General features: G+C 38.9%; 1 protein-coding gene across 1 annotated transcript in view; it reads right to left on the bottom strand.

Moving 5' to 3' along the window:
- The window catches only part of doc2b (double C2-like domains, beta), a 142,625-nt gene that overhangs the window by 37,789 nt on the left and 85,770 nt on the right, over window positions 1-19,066 (bottom strand). Inside the window, exon 3 of the mRNA XM_042499800.1 lies at window positions 2,536-2,610. Coding sequence (XP_042355734.1) covers window positions 2,536-2,610 — 75 coding nt within the window. The remainder of the gene's footprint in view (window positions 1-2,535; window positions 2,611-19,066) is intronic.

Here is a 19,066-nt window from a genome sequence, read left to right as displayed (position 1 = left end):
TTAAGGCCCGCTAAAGAGGTCATAAGTTCTGCCTGCTCTCTAATCAGAAGTGAAGTTTCACGCTCTGCTGCAAAGCCAGATCACAGTTTCATCTCCCACGAGACCACAATCAAACACACTGAAATGTCTGCAATTATTCCGGGTTTAAACTGTCGATGACTGACTGGGATTAGGTACTGTATTATGTTTTCAGGGGAACACAAGGAGGTTAACTGGTGCAGGTGAAACATTTGGTATACAGTAGCTATGAATAAAAGAGAGTCAGTGCAAAAACTTTATCGCACATTCACTCGCATGCAGAGGCAGCAAGAAACTTCTTTTTTTCAATAGCTTCGAAAAGAAGTCCATATCATTCAGATTTGGCAAATGAATCATGTTTCATGCCTCAGACAAATATTTCGAAGGTCGAGTAACAAAGGAGCAAAGTGTGTCTGGTTATTATGTCGTCCAGCGAGCTGTTGGTCACTATGATGGGTTGTCGGTCAACAGAGTGTGAATTTAACACTCAACAAGTGTTGAATGCTCCTGACAGCAAGGTCAGCTGCACTGTCTGTCAAATTTATAGTGATATAACCTCAGCTTTATATCGTGTTTGGAATTACAAAACTGCTCTATTATTTAAGTTAGTTCGCAAGTTTTAAAAAAAAATGTTGAATAGAGAAAACTGAGAAATTTTCAGCCTTTCTTTTTACAAATGTATATGATTATATCTGCCAGGAGAGAAGACTCATACAGCCAGGGGGATAGTGCTATTTGTGTAAGTACCGTAGGGTGCTGATGACATGAATGCAAGCGTTGGTTATGTTGTGGCTTGTTTTAAATATTATGTAACTGCTGTTCCTATGGTGGCAATTTTACATTATAGACTGTATGAATAATAGACGTAACTACGTGATTTCACTCACTGGTTTCTGAAGTGCCATTCTGAAGGCATAAATTTATTGGTATATCTGCCATCACCATTTTTTGGCATTTTTGGAGCCAGAAGTGAAAAAACTGTTTTTTGTACCAGGCTGTTTCTGCCGCAAAGTTGGACATTTAAAAATTTGTGTCTATGATATTGACTGGCTTCTTGTATTTTGGAACAGACTTTGCCAAAAAATGCAAATAAAGGAGTAAACAAACTGCTTTTAAACACAGGTTTTTAAACACATTTCTGTCATTCCAGCTGCAATTATGAAGTATTTTTATAAAAAATGGACATGGGCAGTGGGTGAATGAAACAAAGGGCTTCGTCAGTCTCTAGCTATGGCATTTTCTATTCTCAATGCCCAGGTGCAATTTCCGATTGAAAAAGCAACCCATCAAAGAGAAAGTGAATGTGGACGGACAGACAGAGTTTTCTTCATTTTATAGCGGGATGAATGACCACACAATCGTGTCGCTGTTAATCCATGCATGAGTTGACATTGTGAATTAATCATCATGAATCAATCAATACACCTAAAATGTCAGTAATGGAATATTGATCATTCCATTGATTACCTTAAAACTTTCCATTGGCTCTCTCTTGCATGGAAATCGCTTTAGCGATGAATGGATCTTCAAACAAATGGTAAAAATGTTTTGTTTTTAAAAAAATATGTGACCTTTGAGGTGCTGGTAGCCCATTACTCCCCTTGGGAATACCCATTGTTGGAAGGCCCGAAATTCTGAAGCAACGTTAAAAAAATATCCCATTGGATAGACAACCCATTTCTCTGACAGCCTGTTATTCCAATAACAAACACTCATTGCTCTGAAGTCCGATTTATCCCAAAATGTACACCCCCTGCTGTTAGACAATCCAATAGCCAAAAAAAAAGTTTGCATTATGTTTCTGTAAACCACATATGCATGATATTTCTCAAAAAATGCTGTGGGGAAGCTGTGGTTATGTTTAGGCACAAAAAATACTTGATTATAGTTGGGAAAGATCACGTTTTGACATGAAACGCCAACATTTAGTAGCACTTAAGTTGCTGGAAAAGCAGGGACTGTTCAGTAACAAAAACAGCCAGGTTCAATGGCTCAGACGCTACTGGGAAAGGCTGTAAAGAGTCAATAAAAACACTCACGGCTCAAACGTTGCTGAGAAGTACTGTGAAGGGATGATTAAAACACTTGGGATCAGTGGCTCAAACACTGCTAGGAAACTGAAACTAACTGCAAGGAGTGTGTATTTTTGGATGAAAAGGACTTTGGAGCAATAGGTGTTTCATTTTAGAATAAGAGTTGTCAGAGAATTGTGCTTACAGTTCAATGGGACATTTTTCACACTAATGGGACTTTGGACTTGGGCTGTTGCAACAGTGACATGGCACCACACTGGGGACAGAGCCAGGGTAGCTGTAGCTAGGTGGAATACCTCCAGTCTTTATGCTAAACTAGTCTGAACATGAAAAAGGCAAACTTGAGCTACAGTAAACCCTGGAAATGAGGCAACTACCTTCACTTTAATTGGGAATAACAGTCCAAAAACTGTCACAATGGTTAAATAAAAAAATGTAATCATGGAGAGTAAAAAAAATCCAGTCGAATCCAGTTTTTACTCACCTTGCTGGCTCCGGGCAGTAGGTGCAACTTGACATAGGGGTCAGAAAGCCCATTGTGGTCCATCGGCTTGAGCCCCTGTGAATTAAACATAGACAAGTCAAGTCATAGACAAGCTAGGAGGCTTTGATAGTGTGACCTACGCACTACAGGTTGTCCTGCCTCATATGATGGGAACAAAGTAAAATGTCAGGCCACTTAGTTTTGTTGCCTAAACCCAAAGTAGTCTTGGTTGTAAAACAGTCTTGTTGTCTTGTAACTGTCCTGTAGCAATGAAAGTTTGTTGAAAGACGTTGTTGCAGGCATTGATTAGAAATTGACATAGAAACTGACATGTCCACAACTGACTCTAGGGAGGCACCTATAGAGCGTAAAAGGTCCAAGCATAGAGCCTCTGACCAAGCTGCTGCATGTGACAAGTTGGATTGCGATACGACACTAATTTTGTCTAACAAAGTGTGAAAACCATGTGACAGCTATTAAAAATATCAGGAGCATACAGGTTTAAACTACTGTCTACTTTTCCTGAGCACCTTAATTCTTTTAACTTTACGCTCTACTTAGTCGTTTCTATGGATCATTAGATCCAATCTTTGTCTCTAACATGTATGAGACATTGAGTGCAGCGTCACTTCAGTTGGAAAGACCCTTGTCACCCTGAGAAACACTGAAGAGAATAGGGGAACTGACTAAAAGTAAGAGGTTTTACATTCCTTTGAAGAGCAAATCAATGAGACTCACACGGAAGGGAAAGGTCACTCATACATTGACCAAATAAAACAACGCCATGCGGGTGCCTGCTGAGAAAGAGAAAAGACCTGAAGGGTTTTTCAGAGTGACATGTAGAGAGAATTTAATGACGAAACTGAAACCTCAAGCAAAATATCTGGAGCTTTTATAAAGTAGTGTTTGTTTTCTTTTCTTTGACCTCGTGTGGTGTTGAGATTATTCAGGTCGCCGGCTCAATTGGAGGTAAAAGCTTAAATTGGAGCAGAGTTCATGAAAACACAGCTGAGGATCGTTTTGTCCATTATCATATCATCGCTGTCAGGTAACAGCATAAATGTCAACTTTAATTACTGTTGCTTTTAGCTTTATGAAAATTAGCCTTTTGACACTCTACCTGTACGTGTGAAGATTTCTCATAAACCTGAGTGAAACAATAATTCATGCGATCCTCTTTAACATCACTGAAACTGTAGTTTTAAGGCTCTAACAAGATACTTGTGATATGTGTTTACAGACATCAATATGACTGAAATGTCTCAAATGAGTATAAACCACAAATTAAAACAGTTAAGGTGTCTTAACTGTCTTAAGAAAGGACAGAAGACAAGTATTTTTGGTAAAAACAAGAATAACTAGAAGGGCATTCAGAGGGCTCAAACCTTTGCCAACACTAAATGTCCTCGCAATGTTAATGAAAGTGAAAAATAATTTGTGTATCCACTACGTGATTGGGATCTGCTCCAAAATGTAATAGCTTCTTCTTTGGCCCATGCTACACCCTTCCACCAAGTTTTAGAAAACTCAGGCCAGAAGTTTTTCCATAATCCTGGTGACAAATAAACAGAACCTTCTTGGCAGTAATAAAGAAACCACAATGTGTCCAAAATGACTAATTCAAAGGAAACTGGTTGTTGAGTCATTAAAGGGGTACTCCAGCTATTTTGTTCTGTAAATTTGGGGACTCAAAAGTGAAAGCAACAGAGGCCTTTTGGTCCCTGTTTGGGTCAAGCTCCAAAAACACCGGATCCCACATTTTCCATAATGCACCTAAGTGAAAATATATGTTACGTCCTGCCTGTATGGAAAAAAAGACTGATTTTCATAGGCCATCGGTATTAAAAACTGGGGAACTCAAATAAATAAAAAAAGAAGTCCTTAGTGAAGCAGCAGAGGCCAAGATACCCTGACTTTTAGACTCTTTTTAAGGAGGAAGTTTGTTTAAAAAAGCTTGAGCCTACAATTCCCACAATGCAACTCAGCAGTGTCTCATTCATATCTGAAACTAAAGATTATTTTCTTTGAATGTATTGATTATATTTGTGATTAATTATTTGTGAAGTCTATAAAATGTTGTAAAATGACAAACAGTGCTCGCCACAAAAGCCCAAATCTTCAAATATTTTGTTTTGTGCAACTCCCAAATCAAAAAAAAAAAATAAATAAAAATCAATTCATAGTGAAAATATCAATAATTTGTCTTTGGCAAAATGAACAGATTTTCAATAATCAAAAATGTTGACAATTATTTTTCTGTGGATCGACTAAGCGATTAATCAGCTGATTGTTTCAGTCCTTGTTTCATCGTTCATGCCCTTTAAAACTGTAACTTCTATCCACCCAGTTTGTAACACAAGCTTTCTTTTTTCACTACTGGTCTTTATTTAGTCAACAGAAACAGAACATACTGTATCACACAACAACAGACACTATACAGAACATATAGCGGAGCCGGAAGGAAAAGAAGTGTGAGTGTGTATGTGGGAGTGTGTGCTACAAGGTGTGGAGTGTAGATAGGTAGATGAGGTATATAGCGCATGTAAGGGGGAAGGGGAAGTGAAGAACTGGAGAGAGTGGCCAGTAATTTTAGATGCAGTTTAACTATTTTCTCTAATGCACATTTTTCCGTAGTAGTCTACTTAACCAAACTATGATGAAGAAATTTAGCACACTTTATGCATGACACTGGACTACAGCTGTCTTTAAAATGCCAAATTTCTTGCTATTTTTACTTTTTGTAAATCTTGCTATGTAGAGCATTTTATATTTGTTTAAACATGGATGTCCAAATCAACAAATGGTATGTTATCTGTGCTCGAAATGCTTTATTAAAATTTTACGTTATGTAGCAGAATGCAGTGTTGCGCTCTGCTCCCTTTGGTTGAGATTGTTCAGGATTTAGGAAAAATCACAGCCATGAAGGTGTTGCATTTTAAAACAGTGTCTATAAATGGTTGTAGAATTAACATTTGGTTTGAAATTATCACCAATCTTCTACAAAAATAAAAAGCAGTGGTTGTCAATCATTCTCTCTGTATTATTTTAGTAATTGGACAGAGAAGGTGACAGATGTGTCCTTGGCTGTATGCAAGCTGATTTTCATGGCTGTTCTGTATGGACCCTCTGGTCCATTGAGGCTAACATCAGAGAGAAATTGTTATCTGTGCCTCTTCTACAATTGATTTCTCGCGGTGTGATTGATGAACACTGGTGCAAAGTGTTGAGTCTTGATTCTTGGGGAAACCACAGCAGACCCAGGAATGTGGTATGCACTTTACAATTTGTTGCTGAACCGTCTAAAAATGTTGACTTTGCTTTTATTAATAATCCTTCTGAGTAGCCATTAGTGACCAAAAGGCATGTCAGGCAATATTTGCCTCCACTGACAGCACTGAAATCTAATTTGTCCACTGTGGTTTCAGATGTTTACGGCAATAGAATAAATATACGCTTATAAATCATACATATACATATAATAGAAATAGTATATTGTAAAATGATAAGTAGAAGTCCCTCTGTCTTTGGAAAAAAGGCAGTTCACTTGTTTCTGCAGTATACTCTATCCCACAGAAAGGAAAACAAACAGTAAAATTAACATCCTTAATAATAAACCTCTGTGCTTTAACATGTACATACAGTAGAATACACTGTACTCTGTAAATACACCGTGTATAATCTGCAACCCCCAGGTTGTCAAACACCGACGCTCTGTCATGCCCCTCAGCGTCTCATAGCAACGCACAGGGCTCCCTTAAAATATCCATGTGACACAAACACATTGTGTTTGGTTGCAGTTAGTTTAAGCAAAAAAAAAAACTTTTAACCCAAAAGATATTTTGAGTTAAAATAAGGACAGTTGTTACATAACAATAATATAGCATGACGAAAACACGTTACATGAGTGATGTCAGTGTGCAGTGACACAAGGTTACCATTAAACAATGTCAACGTTTGGTTTCACACAGGATGTAAGTGCGTGAGTGACGTGACGTTAAACCAACATTGACCTTTGATTTTGCAGGGGAAAAAACTGGGGTCTCCTTGGTGAAGGTCTTGTTTGTTTGATCCATTCACCTCCCCTCCCTCCCACCATACGTGCACTTTCTCACTCTTTATAGAGTTACAATCATTTGCTCAGCATCAAGTATTGACACAGACAGGTTTACATCAATGAATTCTCATACTAAGTTGTCAAATAGCGACGCATACTTGTTTGCGTGGGACACAAACAGCAGTGTCCTGGGTGAAAGTTTGTGTTTGTTTGACCAAGCCACCCTATATGAACTTTTTTAATCAAATCAAATATTGCTGTGGATGGGTTTATTTAAATTAGTTGGAAGCCCGCTGTGTCTCATAAAGATGCTAAAGGGTATCTTATGCTTCGTTATCACACACTGAGGGGTGTGACAAAGCATTGTTATTTGTCGATTTGGGAATAAGAATGAGCTGTTTGAAAGCCCAATGTGTCTCATAAAGACGCTAAAAGGATGCCTTTAGGTCAGATTTGGGCAGCTGTGGCTCAGAGGTAGAGCAGATCCTTCTCTTATCAAAAGATTGGTGGTTTGATCTCCAGGCTCCTCCAGTCCGTATGTCAAAGTATAGTTGGGCAAAATACTGAACCCCAAATTGCTCCTGATGCTGTGCCATTGGAGTTTGAGCGCACGTTAATGGTTACTGAGTAGCAGATTGTACCTTGTACGTTTGCCTCGGCCACCAGTGAGTGAATGTGTGTGTGGTGGGTGAATGTATCAAGTAGTGCAAAAGCGTTTTTAGAGGTCGAACAACTAGAAAAGTGCTATAAAAGTGCAGTCCATTTACCATTTACCATAACACACGCTGTGGGGCATGACTAAAATTAGGTTTTTAATGACCAAACTACCCATTTTATGTACATTACTTTACCTATTAAAGTGCCCATTTCATTCAACTATTCATCACCCACTTCTGTGTTCATAATGATCTTAACTATCTTTGTTCGGCTTCGTTCTCCTTGTCTTTAGGTGTATTTCTATTTTTGTGTATGTATATTGAGAGCCACAGTTCCTTGTATGTGGACACATACTTAGTCAATAAAGAGGATTCTGATATATTAGTACGCAGAATAAAGAATAATAAACCCTCTTGGTTTTATGATCTTGTCGAACAAAGATTTAATTTCTCATCTGCCAAACCATAAAAAGTCCACATCACTTGAAACAGCCAAAAATTGTTTATCATCAGCCCAGTGCCATTATTTTAATTGGTCCCTGTCTTTATGGTTCTTCCTTTTAATGGATCAAAAAGGGAAAAAGAAAACAAATATGACGTCTATTCACCCACAATTATCAGGCTTAACAGAGGAGCTGGGCTCAAAGCCCAGCACTCAGCAGGAATTACTGGCAGCAAAATGACACACTCAACTGTGTCTAATAAGGCAACACTACTGCTTCAGATCCTGTCTGCACAAAATAGGACCATGGTGACACTAATTTCTCTAGCTGACTCTGATAAACATGTCCACGTTATAACAGCACGTAGACAGTGTCAGATATACTTAGATCCCTGACATCTCAAGAAAGGATACTGAACGTCCAGACAGAAGAGACTACAGTATGAAAACAGGCAGTGAAATCGAGAGGAAATACTAACGACACGAGTGGGTCTTTCTCTGCGTCTTTTTGATTACATTTATGTTTGTCAGTCACGATTTCATACAATAAGATATTGCTTCAACAGGATTACAGTGGTTGTTAGAAAGGACAACTTCAGTCCTTCTAGGATTTTGTTTTGTGATTCTGGCTGATATTCTGTAAAGCATAATTTATTTATTTTTTTTGCTTTTACTTGTACCTAACTGTCATCCCTGCAACAGAGTTAAGAGCTACTTTTATTATTTATAGGCAAAGCAACAAATACACAGTTCATACTGTACAGCCTGCATTAAATTAATATATGATTTAGCCTTGGATAACACACACATACAGCAACAGGTTTGTGAATTAATGCTGCTCCACTGTATGTGCTGATGTACAGCAGCATCAGGACCTGTTACAAAGAAGCAGGCTTACTAATGATCTGAATTTGTAAATTTAGAGGTTACTGAATGCATGAGGAGAAAGTTGAATCCAGAAACACAAACTAATAATCTTAGATAATTAAAACAATAAATCATTTTCTTTCTTTGAAAAATTGAATTCTTGTTATGTAACAGCGAATAAGGTGTAGGTTTTGTTTCTGAAAAAAAAAGTTAATCCCATTTTCTGCACTTGTGTACATTCATGTTATTCCAGTTATGATTAAACTGATTTTACTGTTTCCCACCCATTATGATGCCAGAATAGAAACAACAATCACAAAAACAGAAATACTGTATATCTGCATCCTAAAATCATGTTCAGCTTCACTGGTAGAAGCCTGACATTTTATGATCAGTGATAATAAATTGATTAGATTAAATAGATTTCTCTAAACTCCAAAAATTTGCAAAGGGTGTGGGGGTATTTTTTAAGCCCTGAGTAGTGTCTGCAGGTTACGTCTGTATCTACATACAGCAAACCTTCCATTGATAAGGTAGGAGATACTGTCTGTAGCCTGAGAGGCAAAACCCAGGGCAATAAGGGCTGCAGACCAATTTCTGCACCGCTCATGGCTGCTCATTATATTTAATTGCTGTCAGTGGAGGTAATTAGGCGACCCACGTGAGTTTATCAAGATTTTCATCAACTCTCTTCTCTTATCTAGATTTTGGCCGCTGGACAGTCAGAGTTTGCCAGTTAGATTTTAAAACTGAAGCTGTAAAGATTGGAACAGGAATTAGATTATGCCAAAGTGCAGGATATGTGGGGAAGAGAGACTCGGAGTAGAAACATAGCCCCGGCTCCACGGTGGAGGTTACAAACACCTGTCCTCAAAGGGGCAACATAAAGCTAATCACAGTGTTTCCATGATCACAGCAGTAAACACACACGGCATTTTCTTTTGTGCACTGTTGATCTTACTGCACAGAAGAGAGAGAGAAGATGATGGGATGTGTATGAATGAAAAGGTGCTGAAGTGTCCGAAATATGCCGCCAGTTGCAAAGCGATCTTGCGTAGCTTGAAGTTTCTGCATTCTCGTACTTGCATGGACCACGTTTCTGCTCTTACTTTCTGTGGTAATAGTAGTCAATACACTTAATATATATCATCATTTGTCTAACATTGCCATAATGAATGAGAAAAACTATGAAATAACAACATTTTGACACTTGTATCAGGTGGGAGGTGGACTATAACATATAAAACTAACAAATAAAATTAGTATTTAGGTGAATGTATCTGTATTGTAGTACAATGTGTGACTGTATTTAATAACTTCAGTCAATCATTTGTCACATCATATAAGGCACAACTTCAGTGAAATGCAAATCCACCAGACCTTTTAACTTTTCTTTGTTATTTAGTCCTCTTTTTTACTCTCTTTTTACATTGTTAGCTGCTGCTTTATATTTGTCCATGTTTCTGGATGGTTCAGTTAATCTATTATTTCTTGTTGTGGATAGATTTAACCGTGGGTTTTGGTACATTTGCTTCTGTTGTTTTACAAATTTAATCCACCACAGACTGATAGTGTCCTTGAACATGCTCCAGACTCTGATTAGCTCCATCTCTTGTGTCACTGGATGGATACGTTGCAGTTTGTTTGCATATCTCATCTGTGATGAAAAATGCATATCAGTGATCCACTGTGTTTATTTCCTTTGTGGCTCAGGTTGAGCAGGAACAGGACAGCAACTCACATTTCCACTACTTTGTCAATTCGGCATATTGAAAAGAGTGTCTCTGGTCAGGATTAAGCCAACAAAACATATTACAGTTGCTGATATACATTGGAAACACCACCTTAAATTTAGCCCAAATTTTGCGGAGAGCTGACAGAGAAACGACCGTCAACATCTGCGCCTACGCACGTCCCTATCTTTCTTTTAGGATCATTAAATGTGCATTCAAATATTGCTCAAGGCCTTTATTTGTCTGCATTTTGAAATCGGTGGTTGAATGATGACCTCACAGTCAGATATGAAAGCCATGTGTGTCCAAATTTGTTTTGTTGGCCAAGTCGTGAATTGCCGGAGGGTAGAATTGTGCTTCTGGAAATTTATAAATTATTTTGAAAGTATAAAAGGTTGGCATTCTGTCTGTTTTTAAGTCGAAACATTTTTTTTTGTGCTGCACAGTACAGACACAATGAAAAGGACTAAGCGTGCCCCTAAACACAAAATTGGCGTCTATTTAAACAAATTCAGATTCATTCGTTTAGATTAGGCTTACTGAGAAGATAATGAGTACAGCCGTATTGCTAATGACATATTTTCAAAGATGCATGCAGTGACACATGTCTGCTGCCATTGTGAGGACTGCAAGATTCAACAGAAAAAGCCAGAAAGAGCTGAGAGGCAGAGGGGTCTGAAAATAATGCGATACAACACAGTCAACATTCACTTTTCAACTCCAATCTCTGTGCCAGCCGTGACCCTTTCTCCTCAATCTTGTTTCTTATTTTCTCCTCCCTTACCAAAGGAGCAGCCTGGGTGAACTAAAATGTTTGGCGATACAGTATACATATAACATGTTTGATATACAACACAATCGCTTTGAGCTCTTTTTTCCCCATTGTGCAAAAATAAATCAGCTCAAAGCTAAACATCCAACCCAGTCGCCAGAAAACTGTCGGCATTGTACGTCTCCACAGACCACGCATACCTTACATTTAAACGTTATTGTGTTGCGGTTGTGTCTTCAACAGAATTACTGCTTCAAAAGGCTTTTTACTATATATGAAAAACTGCATTCATTCAAATTTCTTGCAGAGAACACAAGATTACGTTATGCAACAAACATGCACATTCAATTTTTATTTTTACAGAATAAAACTTGAACGTGTCAAAATGTGTCTGTAATGCAACCTCTGTGAGCTCTGTTATTTTATTTCATTTTATTTTATTTATCTCCAAATACACTTCTCTGACGTCCACTTAACTTAGACTGTGTGTTTTTTAGACAGTGATGACTCACTTTTTTTCGGAGCATAATTTCGAACATACCCCTTGGAATGGCACCCTAGGCAGCCGCCTGTATCACCCATGGCAAGCGTCGTCTCTGTTTACATTTTAACAACGCTGAGGTTAACGTGTGGTTGGGTTAAGGCACAAAAATCACGTGGTTATGTTTAGGAGAAGATCCTGTTTTGTTATTTGTTGGTCTCAAACAGAGGTGTAACGCCATACACCATCTCCCCCAACTCACAATGACAAAGTCAGCTCATATTTTTTGTCACTTTAAAATTTCATGTTTGTATAAAACGTGCAAAAGTAATGTATTTGTTGTTTGCAGAAATGTACACACCAATGTTTTCCCCTGTCGACTGGGCGGTAACATCTCCTACGATTGCAACGTTACCTGCAACTTCTTGTTTATTGATTTTCGTTGTCTGCTATTATTTGCTCCTCCGTAATTTCTTGCTGATATTTGGTCGTACTTTTTGCCTGTTTTCCACACACAGTTACTGAGACGGCACTATGAGAGCTGATTGGAGGGGTTAATGTGCTGTCTTCATTTACCACTATTGTTGCCTTCAGCAAACACCTGAGCTATCATTTAAGCGGAGGCACATTATGAGGGGTTGGATTGGAGTGAACAGACAGCTGCGTCATGCTGCTGATTGCGAGAGCACACTGTGAATGCTCGGTTGATCATAATTACCGAGGGTTGGAGAAAAATGACCACTGCGAAAGGCAGATGGGTAACATGCATCAGTGTATCCACACACCTCCCATCTCACACATACTCATTCATAACAGTTCCTTTGAATAACAGCCTTTAAATGCTGTGAAATGAAGTTGAGCTCTCTTTGTTTGGGGAATGATGAGCTTCCTTGACATCTTTCAGAGGAAGTGTGGGGTGAAGTGGGGGTTTGGCGTGTGTAGTGGTGTCCGGTTTGGAACTGGAGTTGATTTGAAAACATCATAATGACCAGAGAGAGTATGTGCGCAGAGGCTACATTTAAATACTGCAAAGAGCATGTCTGCAGCTTTATTAACTTTAAATTAAGAAAGACAACATCTAACATATATCACAGAAGTTTAGATTAAATTTAAATCATATGAGCTACTGTAGAACATGGTTTCCGTTTCAGTATTTGGAGACATATTTACCTGCTTTACAGTTCATAATTTGCATCCATGTATGTACAGTCCTATACTGAAATTGCAACTCATTACTGAGGAGCTCCAGCTATAGGTGGAAATTACACTGATTTGAATCATTATGTTAAGTTTAGTACAAAGTTCCCGGACTTAGTAACTGCATCCTTTTTTGCATCAACAAAGCTGCACATGAGTACACTCATCAGCAACCGCTTATCCAACGTGTTCTCATCCCAACTCGTCACATAGTGCCACTTTGTCAGTGACCTTCCGCGTCTGCTTATGATGTTTTAGGTATCCTTCTTCATCAGCTGTTTATGCTCCAAGATTACTGTGATGTCAGCAAAAGCACGTGGTAGGATGATGCAGCACATTGTTATGTTTGCACAACATAAGAAAAGGGCAACCAACACAGACCGTCATGATGGTTAAGTTTAGGCAAAAGAGGCACACGATATAGTGTAGATTAGACAAATAACCTCACATCCACACGGTAACTTGAACATGCACTCTCACATGAAAGTCAGGTGTTTGTGGGACACAGCCTTAGAGTGTCATAGTTTGACATATTGGGCCCCCAACCAAGCATCAGTATTTGTCGGGTCAAGCAATTCTTGATGCTTAGAGCAATTAGCGTGGTACAAGAAGCGATCAGTCTGCATAGGCTGGGAGGGGAGGTGGATGGGTCAAATAAAACACTTTGAGGGTTACTTTGATAAGTACAGTGTGATCATAATTGATAGAAATGATGCCCAAAACTATGAAAATAAGACTCATATTCTAGGAAAGATTATTTTTTGAAACACAGTTATTGCATCATGATATTTTGTGCAGAATTTGCAAGTCCCTAGTGAGAGCACAGATGCAAAAACTGATTCCATCATTGACAGAAATAAGTCTGCACTACAATCAACGTGAGGATTAAAGCCTAATTAAGATTCATGTACCCCACATTTGTCAGACACAAACAACATAGCTTCCATATTTACAGGTCCGTGTTTTAGGTTTACGGTGCCTGTTATGTGCATTAATCTTTTATAAAGCCTCAGAACGTAGAGTTTATTTTAAGCTAATACTGTTCATGTGTGTTTTCAAAGCTGCATGTCCCTCATGGGTGCTTATTTTCCACTGCGCTATCGGCCTCTTGGTAAGCCAGGGCATATGTCTTCATTACCATATCTGACTGGCCTGCTAACAGGGAGGTGGGGGAGGCATCAATCACCAGGAGCAGCAGATAAGAGGATGGATGAGACGGAGCATTGATCTCATCCACAGGGAGCTGACACACAGTGGTGTTGAAGAAGGGGTTAATGCTTCACAAGCCACCTGGGATCAGTGGAGGTGCTCAGGGTCAAGGCGACTCGAGGCGATCGCGGAGTGATGGAAGTAGGCAATATGGAGAGCCAGCAGATGGGTCCCATTCATCACCAATGAATGTCAACGTTGATGATCGAGAGGCTTAAGGAGGAGAGGGGTGGAGGTGGGGGTTGTGTTGCAGGGTCACGCTGGGAAACGTTAGTTTTGATGTCAGTCATGCCATTGATAACGTGTCATTGATTTTGTGGAAAAACACAGCAGACAGGCTGATTTGTGGTTTTTGTCGCTGGGGAGCTCAACTGAAGTAGCATTTAAAGAGCTGTCGGGAGGTAACTTTCTCGTCACTGTTCATCACTGCTGATTGTTTTGTTTTTAATCTCATTTAGAAACAGCTAAACATAGAAGACATAGCAAGGGCAAACTCTGTTTTAATGCAGTTTTCCCTGGGTGCAAGTCTTCTTTTGCATCTTTGTCTGGCAATTTCCTGACGCCAAACAAAGGCGTTTGTGCTGAGGTCGGATAACATTAGGGCTGAGTATCAGCAGTCAATCCCTTTAAGGTATCGACTGAAATAACCCAGTACCAAGTAGTATCACAACTTCTCCAGTCAAATGATTCGTGCATTAGATACTTTTCTGACCCAGATCTAGAAAAAAGTGACTATTTGTATGGTTTTCCTTGCAGCTAATCACCTCAAGCTTCGACGTATGCGATGTGTGATTGTCCCACTCCCACGCTATGGATTTGACAGAGTTGGTAGTTTAGTGTGCTGAGATGCCAACAAAATGTTCAGTAAAGAATATTATACTGGACGACCTGATGTGGTGTCTGGTGGTATTTTAGGCAATGCTTCTATTCACATGATGGGTATTGAATGAAGTCAAAGTGCTCTGTTTATAAGGAAAAAATAAAGTTCTGCCTTGTGTTATCTGACTGTGTTAAAGCTGAGGAGGCAGCACAGGCTGAACAGAACAACTTTGGTGCTCATTTTGACAATATTTGCATTACAATCTGCTCAGACCACCTTTTTTCCAAATGCATACGCAGGGCAGTTTTCTTAGCTTTAGTTGGCAAGGTGTAAGCCAGTCCAATTCCCAGAAAAAAATGTTAGCACGTTATGGTTCTGCTAACCATAGATACATAAAATTTGCAAATTTTAACAACGCCATGGTTAATGTGTTGAGGCATAAAAACAACTTGGTCATGGTTAGAAAAAAAAACGTTTTGCTTTAAAATAACTAACTTTAGGGCAAAATCCTGGCAAAAAAACTCTAAAAATACAATGGCCTTTTTTGGCACCATCCTACGTTTGGTGTCTAAGAAGCTGTTGCAAACACAGCAATGACTTTCTACTTTTTTACACTTTTTTAAAAAAAATCTACTGCAGATTGAGATGTGCATCAAAAGACAATTTTAAATGTGCTAGAAATATTCAATTGATAACAATGTGATTAACACAGCTCTAGCTCTAGGCTCTTGTCGGTTTCTGGGTAAGACGGGCAACTTATAAATTGAGCAGTGGAAAAAGGGGATTTTGGGTCAGGGAATGCAGCAGTTCATCAAAAAATAGAAATTAAGGGGCGCCCAGTGGCTCAGTCGGTAGAGCAGCCACCCCATGCGCAGAGGCTGTGTCCTCACTGCAGCGGCCGCGGGTTCGAGTCTGGCTCCTGTCCTTTGTTGCATGTCATCCCATCTCTCTCTCCCCCTTTCATGCTATATCTGTCCTATCAAATAAAGGCATTGATATATATATATATATATTAGTGCTGGGCATAGATTAATTTTTTTAATCTAGATTAATCTCACTGCAATCCTGTAGTTAATCTAGATTAATCTAGATTAAAATTATAGATTTGAATTTTGCCAAAGACATTCAAAATAATATCTATCTATCTAAATGATGAAAATGCATCACAAACTGCTTGAGAAAGCTGTTCTACTATAATATTTGGTAAAGAAAAATAATGTTCCATAAGATTTACTTTGGTGTTTAACTTTTCTTTATTTTGTTAAACACAGACATTTAGGAACAGGTTCTGTCTCCATGTGGAAAAAGCTTTTTCCTGCTAACTGGAATGAACAGCAGAGGGCGCAGCCTCTGATAACATGACCCTAACTGAACTGTGGGCCTACATTAGAGGTCATGAAGAAGACCATTAACAGTCAGTCGCTTTGTGACACGGCTTGAGCCTAATCACTCCAGTCACTCAGGCAGACCAGCTTCCGCCTTCTTCACGCCCCCTCCGCGTAATTCGACCAGGTATACATCCGCGCTTAAACAACAAAGTGAAATTGGTGCCTTGCTCACTGTATAGACCCAACTTAGTGAATAGTTTATCGCGCGATAAGAATCCCGCGTTAACGCAGCACGTTAACGCCGTTAACGCAGCACGTTAACGCCGTTAACGGCCCAGCACTAATATATATATATAAAGTAAAATCAAGTAACTGAGCAACACTGATCCGTGATGTGGAACAGCAGTTTGTATATAAGGACGAGTTTACCTTTCATTAATCGGTAAATTGGTTGACCTTTTAGGCCGAGTGTAGTGAATCACTACATAGCTTTACACACTGTTGTCCCTATTCATTATCAAAGTGTTCACTTTAAATAAGTCGACTTGTCTTGGAGATTTACAGTGGACACGACTGTACATGCAGATAACAGTGGGACCAACAGAAAAACAGTGGAAGCATTAAACTGATGGAATCACGTTACACTGACAATGAGAGGGAGCTCAGAGGAGGTTAGCCAAGGGTTGGTGATGGTTTACTTCAGGGTTCACTGGGTCTGGATGTGGTTAGATAAGAGTATTGATTAGTAGGGACTGGTTGGGATTTGAGCTTATCTCAGCGGCTTACCTTCTTGTATCTGGGGACAGGAAGCTGTTTTTTCCAGCACACATAAAGCAGCAACACACAGAGACGATGCAAGCATGCAAAAGAGTAAAGGTGGAGGAGACAAAGAAAGATAACATTGATCATGTGAAATTAACGTAGAAGCAATTAAAATTAACATGCAAAGAAAAGAAGACAAAAGAAGTAGAAGCAGTTTATAAACTTTGTGAACTAGTAGTTTGTTGAACTGTAGAAACAATCTAAGTGTAAGAGCTAAAAAATGCAGTGTTTGTATGCTAATTACCTGTTTCTTGGCAGTGTGAGTGTTTGTAGCATCTTTAAAGGAACAGTTTACCCTTATGTTTTTCAAAAATACATACTTTGTGTGTCATTGTTGAAGATTTCTGCCTTCTCTCTGTTATAATAGAACAAGATGACACTCTGCTTGTGGTGCTCAAAGATAATCCACAGACCTTGTTGTGAGCAGTAAATAACTCACACCAGAACAATCTGGATTGATAAATAGTACTACGGTTAAGAAAAAAAAATGTGTATTTTTTATTTTGGATGAACCGTCCCTATTAGTGTTGTCATCATAGTTAGGTTGCCAGGTTTTGTACTATGATGCCCGAAACAAAAAACACACTTTACTGATAAAGAACAGATTAAAAACTGAATATAAAAATCATAGCAGTTGTTCATCTAGAAATAGTAAGACTATTTTGTCCTTTTAAAAAGCAAATGTCTGTTTTTGTTTTTCTGTTGGTGTTCAGATATAAAAAAAACAAGATACAACATGTTCATTAGTATTAGTATTAGAAGTGCAAGTCGGCACCCCAGCTGGCCACCAATGTCATTAGACATTGATAATTTAGGTTGTGACGTCAGATGACCAAAATTCATGGTCAGGACAAAGTCCAGTGCCAACACCAATTTGATGTAGTATACAGAGATGAAGATGGATGACAGTGGTACTTTCTTGGATTTTAGATACTGAAAACTCAAATTAAAACCAAATAATGTATGGAGAAAGAAATGTCTGCAAAATGTCATCATGTTAATGTACACACAGTTCTGTTCAGCATTTAAAATCTATTTTTTCACGTAGACTTCAATGTCTTTCTGACATCATTTTTACATCTTGTGCCACCTGGGATCTTTTTAAACCTTGTACAGAGCCAGGCTAGCTGTTTGCACCTGTTTTCAGTCTTTGTGCTAAGCTAGGCTAACTACCTCCTGACTCCAGCTCTGCAAAAGTCAATTTTTTCATCTGTCGTTTGTAAAGAAAAAGAGCATATCTCCAAAATGTTGAACTATTTCTATAAGCAGATGAAGCGCAAACTTAACAAAACATTTTTTAAACAAAAGCAAACAAACAAATGCCTTAGTCCAAGAATTGAAAGCAGCAGTGTTAACTGTTACGGCATGAATCACAATTGATTTTCATTGTGACCATGACATCGCAGCGCCTCGCTTCATCTTGACTGAATGGTCTTGCAGGAATGTGTATTTGACATTATATCAATATTTAGAGCTGAAATGTGACAAGTTAAACAATAGAAATAAATGATATCGCAGGCTTTTTTTTAAGATGTCCTTTATATACTGTGATGCAGGGATTACAAATGAAGACAAGTTGTTTTATGAAGCCCTTTTTATGTAAAACCAGCGACAGAAAACAGATACAAACAAGGATAATGAATACAAAAGAGCAAAAACATCTCCAAGAAACAGAGCCTGTGTGTGTGTGTGTGTGTGTGTGTGTGTGTGTGTGTGTGTGTGTGTATTTTTGCGCTCCCACACACGAGTGGGTGGGCGTACTGGGCAATGAAAGGGCAGTCTGCTGAAGAAGGAAGAGAATGAAAGACTGCAGTGGAGTGTTAAGGTAGGTTGTGATGTAGGCGGTGCTGAATAAACAGGTCTTGGATCTGCAATTGAATAGTGAGACAGTGTCTGATTCACTGATAAGGGCAGGAAACCTGTTTTTCTATGGAGGGAGGCGCTGTCCTCAGAGAAAGTCTTCACTCAGCTATTTACTTTAACAGAGTGGGATGGCGGGGAGGGATGAGACGAGGTATGACTACACTCGTAGAGAGAACGAAATCAGCAATATATCACAACATGAGGTCAACTAAAGCCTTGAAAAGGTCTAGTATGTGAATGTAATATACCCCTGACAGAACATCAACAAGTGTGTGCTGCCTGCTGAT

Source organism: Plectropomus leopardus, chromosome 13 (assembly GCF_008729295.1).
Source record: "Plectropomus leopardus isolate mb chromosome 13, YSFRI_Pleo_2.0, whole genome shotgun sequence".
NCBI classification, from domain to species: Eukaryota; Metazoa; Chordata; class Actinopteri; order Perciformes; family Serranidae; genus Plectropomus; species Plectropomus leopardus.
This window is presented reverse-complemented; position numbering and strand designations above follow the sequence as displayed.